Below are 10,836 nucleotides of genomic sequence, written 5' to 3'. Positions count from 1 at the left end.
TACGACAAAAAATATTACACCGTGCAAATGCGCATGTAACTGGCTAGTTTACTCTAAATTAATTGTACAATAACTAGGATGAAGTGATCATTTGTAGTTTTGCATATAGAATTTGATTATGAAATTATTTGTCTCTTTTGTGTATTTAAATAATATCTTCATGTAATTATTTGTTAGATGCCTCTCATTACTATGCCTTAAAAGAATTTTATGACAATTTTATGGCTCTCTTTAAGGCATTTTATGTCACTTTTATGGCTTTGTTTCCAAGCATCCAATGCTTGGAATCCAAGATACCAAGACTTTGCTTGCCTATAAAAGGACACATATAGAGAGCTTCAAAATCATCTTCACAACACACAACATCTCTTTCATTTACACATATATTGTGAGTGCATTCTTGGTGAGAATTCTTGTTCCATTTGAGAGAGTATTTGTGAGAAAAATATTGTCATTTGTCCTCATCATTATAAGAGGATTTCTTGTACTCTTCTTTTTTACATAGTGGAATTTTGCTCTTGATCGCCCGTGGTTTTTTTCCTCTCACACTGAGGGGTTTTTCCACGTTAAATCTTGTGTGTTATTTTCTTTATCCTTTACTTGCTTCTCTTTTGTTCTCAATTGATTCAATCCAGTGCTTCCGCATTGTGCTCTAACCTTAACATTATTCATACATTCTATAACACTATCATGAATAGAATTAGCTCATTTGTAAGAAAATAGCATTATCATGAATATGAGGATATACAATATGTGAGAATAGAGTGTGTTTGCTTTCAAGAAATATTTTCTATTTCTATTTTCTATTTTTCATTTTAAAAAAATAATTTTCATTTCCATTTCTTAAAAACATGTTTGTTATTATCATTTTCAAAATCATTCACTGTAAACTTAACAAATCATGACAATTACTCTTGCAATTAATTCAATTCTAAACTTTAATCACTAAAATAGTCAATTCAATGATTTTAGAGGAAGTCTACATATTTGATATTTGCTTTCTCTTTTCCAACGAATTTTATAAGAAGTCTACCACACAAACATGTGAAAAGTCATAACGAACATCATGCAGTTGCAAGTACTCTCTAAAAAAAAGTTAAAGTTAATATAAATTAATAATATACAAGTGTTTTAATATTTAATTTAGGTTGTAGTAACATCAAGGACGTCAATTTTGATCATAAAATCATATATTATCATACTCATTATCGAACTATATTTCAACAATATCATAAAAGAGGTGGAGAATAATTGTTACATTGAGAGATAAAAAATAAATTCAATTATGCAGATGTGTGACGGTCTAGATGAGGAAGTCATTCATCGATTAGTTTTGGTGTTTTGATGATTAATGGAGAGAATAATTACAAATATACATCCCTTATTCCACATGTTTTGATGTTTAAGATTATCACATACTTTAAAAATTATTAAATTATATAAAAATTGTTATAATTTGACTAAAATAACAATATTTAATGGACATTAAAAATTCGATTAAAAGAAATTAAGAAACTTGTGGTTAAAAGATGAGTAATAAATAAGGGTAAAATTGGAAAATAAAATATAAATGTGTATTGAGTTTTCAAAACATTCAAAATAATATAAAAAAGTTAAAACATTAAAATATATGTAACGAATGGAGTAACAAATGTCTTAAAATTTTCAATAAAATGTTATTGTCTCATTATTGAAAATTGCTGGAAATGATATTTTTTTCATTTTCAAAATTTCCGAAAATAAAACTTATGTTTTCAGAAATATGAACTGAAAACAATAATACAAACATGTTTTTAGAATCATTTTATGATTTCGTTGTAAATAATCAAAACAAACATACCCTTGGATTTGGAGAATATTAGATTTTCACGTTTTTAGATGAGAATTTGTATTTTCGTGAGAATGTATTTTTTTAATATGAAATACCTTCCGCATCTTTGTCATCTTAAACTCTTATTTTTAATCAAAGATATCCAAGGAAATTCAATCATGTTTATAATGTTTCATATCAATCAAATATAAAAACCAAACGTGATAATGGAACTCACTCATATCACATATCACATTTTTATAAATGTGTTAAAAAGCAATCATTGCACTAAAGATCACCTTATTATCATATTTACAGTTATTAAAGAATTCTCAGCAGGAGCAATTCTGTTATTCTTATGTTCCAATTTTGTTATTCATATACATCTTTCTTTTTTCCTTTTTATTTTCTTAACCAACAAAAAAGAGGACGGAACATAAAGTACAACAGAAAGTGGGACATGAGTTTTGCTGTCATTCTAAGCGTGGGCTTTTCCTCTTGATTTGGTCCAAGCCCAACCAATTAGGTTAGTATTCATCCTCTTTCAACACACCAAACATTCCTCTTTTACCCCTAACACCGTATATATAACTATCAGCCACATAGCCGCTGAGACCATACTAGGGCATAAACTTCTTTCTTCTAACTCTTGTTGTGTTTTGTTTTTGTTTTGAAACTTTAGATGTTGTTGTTGTTGTTGTTTTAGGGCTGAGGCATATAGGGGAGAGCAGTATTTAACTGTGGCTCTGAAATACCTGTAGGTACTCTACAGGGTGCCCTGCTTTTAAAGCCCTTCAAAGTAAATATAACATGGCATCATAGTACGGGTTTTGTGCTTTGTAGGGGTTGTTTTGCAATTGGATTTGGGACTTTGGTCCTTGGATAGGTCATGCCTTCCTTGCCCAATTTCACTCTTCCATTGCTTTCATCTCCTACTTTTTTTATTCACAAATCCGCCTCCAATCGCCATTACATTTTAACCATTGTTTATATTATTTTGTATTGTGTTGCTCACTTTTTTTCGTTATTAATTTAACTATGAAACATATTTTTTCAATGTTTGCGAGTAAAAAACGAAAGAGCGAAAGTATATTTTTTATTGTTTGTCTCTCTGTCGTGGATATACTCGCATGTTAAAGAGTAATTTAGTAATTTTAATGAGTTCATATATCTTGGGTGATTATTCCATCACATGTCATCATATACAAATTTTAATTGTTTCATTCATTATCCTGACTCATTCAGTAATTTGTCACACATTTTTTTGTAAAATTTTGAGAAAGTTGTTAACTACTAATTGTTTAGTTGACAGAATGTAAGCATAAAACCTCTAACTCATTATAAGAAACTTAACTACGTTGAGATGAATAATTGTTAATTATACGAGGTTATGTGATTGAGAGTTTAACTCTTTTAACATTGCAAGGAAGGTGTTTCGGTCAGTCTTCATAATATTGGTTTATTATATATTATACACGTGTAAATTTTAAAAGTTGATAGGTAAAATTATATTTAAAATTGTAGTGGGTAAAATTTTCTAATTGATTAGTTCTTGTTCCATAACCAAACAGAAAAAAAGAACCCACCTCTCTATTATCAGAGAGGAGTCTCTATTATCAGAGAGGAGTCTCTATTATCAGAGAGGAGTCTCTATTATCAGAGAGGAGTCTCTATTATCAGAGAGGAGTCTCTATTATCAGAGAGGAGTCTCTATTATCAGAGAGGAGTCTCTATTATCAGAGAGGAGTCTCTATTATCAGAGAGGAGTCTCTATTATCAGAGAGGAGTCTCTATTATCAGAGAGGAGTCTCTATTATCAGAGAGGAGTTGTATGAAAAAATATAAAACATAATGAGACTTGTATCCTTACTTGTATATTTGTTAGTAAAATTGAAATTACAATTTTACTCTTAATACCCGAAGGAAAAGAGAACGTGTCTCTTTATTACCAAAGAGAAGTCTCATTTCACAAGTTTGTCGGTACTAGGGAAATAATGATTCCCCTTCCCACCCAGATTGAGCATTGCAATTTGCGAGTATCAAACCAAAGAATCTGATATAACTCCATCTAGAGAATGATTCTTCAAATCATCACATAAAACATTGCTACTCTATATGGATTATGCCCTGAGCGATTTGTGAAGACACTACTTGTGTTCCATGAAATCACCATCATGTTACACTATCTGACAGTTAAGCCATGCTCAACCTAAAACTCATGTAACTAAAAGCACAAATAAGCTAGTATAAGTAGTACGACGATGTTCATAAAGTGACTTCTATGTTGCAATCAAATTTTCTGCTAAGTTTTTGTTTTGGATGGTTTTGGATGTTCATAACACCATGCATAAGGTAATGCTTTCTCAATAATTTACCTACTATCAATAATTTTGAAATAAAATTCTACCCGGATGATAAGCATTTTAATTCTTACTAGGCTTTCTAACAGTAGTAACAAAGACTTGACAAGTTATAGCTATAACTATCATGCCAAAGGACAAGTATCCTAAGAAATTTTACTTGAACAATGAAGTTTCTTCTTTCAAAACCAAGTTACTATAAACTCCTTTATCAAATAAAAGGAACAACTGAAATAGTCTAGAAAGCACACAGTTAGATTCAAACAGATAGTCAAACACCATTGTCAAATTACACAATAAAAGGAACAGCCAAAATAACATTAAACTTGGAAGTCAGCACTGAAATAACATAGTCATAATTAGATTCAAATATAAATGCAGAATACTAGATGGAGGGGAAGGCAGAACTGAGAAACTCCTCATCCTCACAAAATATCTGCAAATTCTTGGACTCCATCAGGAACTCAATTACTTCATTATTGCATTCCAGCACATAAGCCAATTTGATCAGCTCAATAAGTTCACCAACATGATCATAATTCTCACATAAAACACCTTCAGCTATTGCTTCTGAAAAATATGTAGCATATCTTATCAAGCTCGCATTTCCACTAACCATGCCCATCTTCTGAGTAAAAAACTTAGAAGTACTCCTTTCCCAGCGCACCATTCTGTTTTCCTTCTTGTTTATCACATCACCTGAAGACAGTGATAAAGCATAGCTTACGGTAACTGACTCTGATGTCTCATAGAAACTAAGGTCTATAAGTCCTTGAACAGATTTATGCCTCTTTTCTGGTTCCATGTTCAAACTAGAAGCAAGGAAACCAAGAATAAGCTTAACCAACCCCTTAAGGTTGAAAACATTACCAGCATCCATTTCATTGAGTTCACCACAGTTTGTTAAGGATGATTCTTCTTTAGACAGAGATTCAGAAAAATTCCTAGCACCAACTTTTCTGTATATGTCAAATAACTTGCACCGGTCCAATGGTGCAAAATTCTGCTTAGGGAACCAGACAAAAACCTTCTCCCCCTCAAAAAGCTTCATAAGATGAAGATTATCTCCAATAAAAACATCCTCTTTGTTTAGCAAAAATATTTCATTGTTACCTGCCGTTGCAGGTAGTTTCATCAATTTCTCAGAAAGAGTTTTCTCAGTCTTCGCATTCCATTGTTGTAAAATAAACATCCAGAACTTGTAGCAATTGTCATCTGATAAACATTCCAGTGAACTCTCCCAACCATTCCAGAGGTCGACATAATCATCAACTGAAGGCTTGTTCTTGACTTCCAAGGCAAATGAGAAGAAAGGAAGTATCTTCCTATCATAAAAAACTTCTAAGGCATGAAACTTAGATCCAAAAAGATTGTCCTTGTCATGTATGATACATTCTTCAGGATTAACCCATTTTCCACCTTTATCACCAACGGGAATCCAGATCTTTTTGGCTGCCTGATCTTCAGGTTTCCAGTTATTTTCACACAAGAATCTATATATTCGCACAATGGTGTTAGTATCTGAGTGAAATTGTAGGTGATTGGCAAGTAAGGAACACCCTTTCACAACATCAACAATGACACCTATTGCTAAAAGTTCATTCTTGTAATCTGCAATTTTCGGCCCAAAAAAATGCTCATCAATGAACGGACCATCAGAGAGATTAAGGTATGAACTCCATTTGGAATCAAACAGCAAACAGTTATCTGGAGGCCTATAACCAACATGGGTCTTCAGCCAATTTTTGGACAATCTTTTTGACAACTCATCATCACGCACAAGAGTATCATTATTCTTCTGCATGATATGTTTGAAACATTCAAGCAAAGAAAACACACTTTCCGGAATAATTGAGGAGGGATCTGAAGGGAAATTAAGACATTTAGGCACAAACTTCAGCCCATCTTTCAATTCAGTAACAACACCAGTCCTCTTCAGCTCTTCCTTGTACTCATGTATTCCCTTTCCATAACATGTATCAGAGTCATCAAGGAAAGGGAGACAAGTTATTGCACAAAGAGTTTTCCACTCTGGACCATATAAAATACACTGCCTTGGGGACCTACAATCACCAAGCCGAGTACGCAACCACTTCTGATCATGTATAATGCTTGAGAAATCCAGAGGAAACCTGTATTCGGTACCCTTCAGCCGCCTGAGACATGAGAGAAATGAATATACATGCTGTTTGTCAAAGGAAGTTTGTGATGCCCTCTGTTTAAAGAGAGCAGCAAATTTTTTGATGACAACATCAAAATCCACTATAACACCTATCTGCTTCAACTGATCTTTAAAAGTGAAAATACTGTCTCCATAAAATTTATGATCAAGCACCGGAAAACCATCGAATACCTCAAAAATACAACCCCAGACATGGTCAAGCAAGAAACATTCTTCAGGTGTTTTAAAGCCCATGTTTGTCTTCAAGCAGCTTGCACCTTTGATTGAAGTTATGACTTTAGTAGAGCTACCAGAAAATTTAAGGCATTCCAGTAACAAAATAACAGCCTTAGCAGTCAAAGAGACAAAAGTTGAGGAAGGTTTAAGATTGTCAATGACAACTTGGAAATTACTGCTGAAGCTAACTATGACTCCCAACAACTTAAGCTCCTCTTTGAATCGAAATATTTCATCACCAAAATAAGAGTGATCAATGAAAGGGATAGAACTGATTTGGGATGCAATTACCCAATCAGAATCATACAATACAGATCCTACAGGAGACCTGAGACCATAAGATGTCTTCAGCCAATTTCCTTGTTTGATGTTGTTCACCAAATTATCTAAGGGAAGAAGACTTTCCCTCAGATATTTGATGAAGTTGAGCATCAATAGAATATGACTTTTACTCAAATTGGAGGCAGCTGCACGAGACATAAGTTCTTCTCCAATGAAATTACATGCTTCATCATTACTGAACATCACCCCAATTGTTTTCAACTCTTCCTCATACTCGTTTATTCTAGCTCCATAGAAGCTCTCATCAACCAATGGTATGTCAACAAGAACAGAACCACTTTGCAAAAGTTTACCTGACAACTTACGAATTAAAAATGACTTCGACGGTGGCCTATATCCATTGATTGTAACTTTTAGCCAGCTTCCTTCCTTTATACATTCCAAGAATCTCTTTGGTAAAGGTGTCCCTTTGTACTTCAGATTGTGAATCCAATCCAAAAGCAGGAAAGCATTGTCTTTTGTAAGTGGTGCATGTACAGAAGAAAATCCAGCATTTGGAGGAGAAATATTAGGTATATCACCAGCATCAACATGAATTTTAAGGAATTCGATAAGCTCCCCACTACGAGTATATTGGCCTGCATAATTACCTGGACTCAAGTACTCCTTCCCCAGCTCAATATAATTTTCTTCCAACCAAGGATTAGAAACAATCAAGTCTGCCCATTTGCTCACATTCGCAGGTACCAGAACACCATTTCTGGATTCAATAACACTTCCATAGCTGTCAACAAGAGGCATAGAACTACACAAACTATCAACATCACGCTTCGATAAGTAACCCTTTGACTTAGAGTGATAAAGAAAATGACAATATAAAATGGCAAGCCTGTGATTCTTTTTAATAGAACCACATACCAACTTTGCAAAAGAGTAAACATTCACAGTAGCAACATTGACTTGACTTTCTAGCCAATCCATCAAAGTTTGTTTATAAGGGACCCGACAGATAGCATGATGTGTAACTTCCGGCATAAAAACCCGGTTGGAAGGACATCCAAACACCTTGTTCCAATTAATCAACCAAGAGCAAGGGCAAGACTGACTTGAATCAAAAAGCATTACTCTCTTGACTCCATGGGGCTGAGTGCACTGATGAAGAGATAAGTGGGAAATACTCCCATTAGTATCCACATATTTGATCAGTGGAATATTTATCATGCTGGAGCCAGAGAAACTTGAACCCCAATTAGTAGCAACAAAAAGCAAAAGCTCCAAATAGACACCTTCAGATACACCATCAACAAGATTAGAACTCTGGATACACTTTGCATACCATTCCACATTGACCTTTTTTACACCTAAAAATTGGAGTATGTGATCATACTGCTTTAGATCAAAGGAAGAATTCAAGATTTTGATTCCATCATGAGATGATAGGTTATGCAAGTATACTCCTTCCGCTCGAGCTTTGGTCAAAACGTTCCAGAAATCAGGCAGCAACCGGCGAACTTCACTAGGCTTGTAGAAGTGCTTCTGATCACTATAAGTCTCAATAGGAATAATATTTTCCTCAACTAGTTTTTCCTTTATTTTTTCCCTCACATAATTTAATTTCTCATAAGAAGAGCTGTCAACAGGAAGGAATTTGAACATCCGAGGCAAACTAGATACTGGAGCTTGATCTGATGCAAGGACAAGTGTTTTGAATGCAGCCATAAATGCTGATGGAATACATTCTAGTATTCCTAGATTCCACTTGTTATCCAAGAGAATTGTCTCCCTTGATGAAGCTAGAACAAAATCTGCTTGAATTATAAAGGGAAAGTTAGTTACCATCTCTGTAGGAAGATATGAATAGACCCCTGGAAAATTCTCTCCTCGGTGAAGCCTCTCATGATTTGGAAAGGCTAAAGTGATAACCCATTCCTCCACACCGTTTCTCCTCTGCACCATATTTTCGGCTCTGACAGGAAACCTTTGTTTCCACATGTAGTAGCTGCATTCCTCTCCAGAACCACCATTTTCCTCAGCAGAGAGATGGAGTGTGTAAGACTCAGCATTCATGTTTTTCCTCGTCATAAAGTTGACCTCGCTTGAGATCGCCACAGAACTTACAGAATTTAGCTTAGGATCCTCATTAACTTCCTTGACAGAAAGATGCTTGATTTTGGATAAGAACAATAGAACTTCTGGATGAATGGTTGAGAGCTGATGCTTCACAGGCTCGACCTTCTCAGGCTTCAAAGGCAAGACAATTGTTGTAGTGGGAAGAGTAGCATTACCATATATTTTCTTTATGTCAAGAGGGGTTGGATTCTCCTCAACCCATTCAGGAACTATATAGCCAAGACCTGAATGCGGACAAGGATCCTCATTGAATCGTATCTGATATCCATTGCTAAATATGTAAGGCTGAGCAGTTACTAGAAATACACTTTTGAAACCAATTCCTGCAATTCAAAAATAGGAGAGGTTCTGTCAAAAATTTGCAGCTTCTGGCTTATTTGGCTAGTCTAATGCATGCATATCCTAGCCAGCAAAAATCGTTTATCCATTGGGAAAGAAGCTTCATGTATTCTATTATATATCAATCATGAAGATCACTATTATAGACAGAGCTAAGTATGTCTGACCATCAGAATTGTAATCTGCACTAGCTACTAGGCCAAATTTGCTAAAGCGTTGTGAGAATAGTGCTTGACATTGTTAAAACTTTAGTGGACAATATTATTTAATTGAAAGCAAAAACTGACTGTGCATCAATTCAAGCTAGCTATATGCATGCATATATAATTCATCAAACTATCAATAGCATGTAAAGCTATCACGAGACGCCTTTCAATACAAAAATTATAAAAACCCTTTACTATAGACATTTAAAGTGTTTGAATGTACCTTTCTCGCCTATGTAACCGCTCCTCCTATTGCCTTTCTTTGTGGACCGTCCAACACTGCACACCGATTCAATGTTTTTGGGAGAAAACCCCTTTTCATTGTTGAAGATTAACAACGTTGCTGGAGCACCTGTAGCTGTTATATCCTTAGATGTTACAATGAACTCAAGTGTTGGACGAACTACTTCAGCGTACTGATTGTCTTCAGCATTCTGTGACAGTGACAAAAAAATTACAATGGTGAACAACCACTATGATTAAACAATATGATTGGATCATTTCAGTTAGAGTAACATTGAAGACTATACAAAGAACAATAAAATAAGATAGATTAAAAGATATTAAAGATAAGTGGATAACACAGAAAACACGGATGCGACAACTCGACAAGACAAGGGTACAACACAGACATGAAATTATAACAGTTGTGGTAAGTAACCAAGTACCTGTATGAGCTCCATGAGAAAATGAACATCTTTGGCATAAAGCTCCACTGATAGATTCTTAACAGCTTGGTGCAAGTCTTCAGCCAATGGGTTGAGTTCACCACCAATTGAGAACCTGGTCCTTCTTATCTCTTGAATATGCTCTTTTGGTGTTGCCATTTCAGTACCTTGTAAAAACTGAGCTCAAAAAGTGTGTGAATAATGCCTTAGCAGAGAAGAATATGAAGCCTTTGGTAATGGGGAAGAGAAGAATCCTTGGTGATGAAGTAATGTTAAAGATGGTCATCTATTTATTATACCATTCAAGGAGTAGTGTTCCAAGTTCCAACGTGAGAATTTTCCTTTCCAATTTGTCGACCTTTCACTTTCCAATGGAATAGAAGGAGCAGAGACCTTTGGAATGCCACTGTACTTTTGCCATGTTCAGCTCATCAAAAATGTTATTTTTCTATATTTGTCTTTCTTAGTTAACAAAGATGTCATAACTACAATGACTAAAACAAAAAATTCTGAACAATTAAGGACTGGTTATGCTAAAAAAACTAGGGACCAAAACATTCTAAAGTTTCAGGACTTACACAAATATGCCTAAGCAATATATCATATGGAATAAATTAAGGTTGATTGTTTTCTCTAGTAGTTT

At 34.5% G+C, this 10,836-nt stretch overlaps 1 protein-coding gene across 1 annotated transcript; it reads right to left on the bottom strand.

Moving 5' to 3' along the window:
- Nucleotides 4,391–10,411, bottom strand: LOC109332095. Its single transcript, XM_019566917.1, has 3 exons — nucleotides 10,194–10,411; nucleotides 9,749–9,959; nucleotides 4,391–9,303 (listed from the first exon to the last, which is right to left on the bottom strand). The coding sequence occupies exons 1-3, from the start codon at nucleotides 10,350–10,352 to the stop codon at nucleotides 4,556–4,558; spliced, it is 5,118 nt and encodes a 1,705-aa protein (XP_019422462.1). The 5' UTR covers nucleotides 10,353–10,411; the 3' UTR covers nucleotides 4,391–4,555.

This window comes from Lupinus angustifolius, chromosome LG18 (assembly GCF_001865875.1).
Source record: "Lupinus angustifolius cultivar Tanjil chromosome LG18, LupAngTanjil_v1.0, whole genome shotgun sequence".
Taxonomy (NCBI): domain Eukaryota; kingdom Viridiplantae; phylum Streptophyta; class Magnoliopsida; order Fabales; family Fabaceae; genus Lupinus; species Lupinus angustifolius.
This window is presented reverse-complemented; position numbering and strand designations above follow the sequence as displayed.

Excerpts from the sequence above, each read along its gene's own strand:
- LOC109332095 (XM_019566917.1), bottom strand. The coding sequence starts at position 10,352 with ATGGCAACACCAAAAGAGCATATTCAAGAGATAAGAAGGACCAGGTTC. Across the intron at positions 9,960-10,193 it reads TTCTCATGGAGCTCATACAG|AATGCTGAAGACAATCAGTA; the intron begins GTACTTGGTTAC and ends TCACTGTCACAG. Across the intron at positions 9,304-9,748 it reads CGGTTACATAGGCGAGAAAG|GAATTGGTTTCAAAAGTGTA; the intron begins GTACATTCAAAC and ends TTTGAATTGCAG.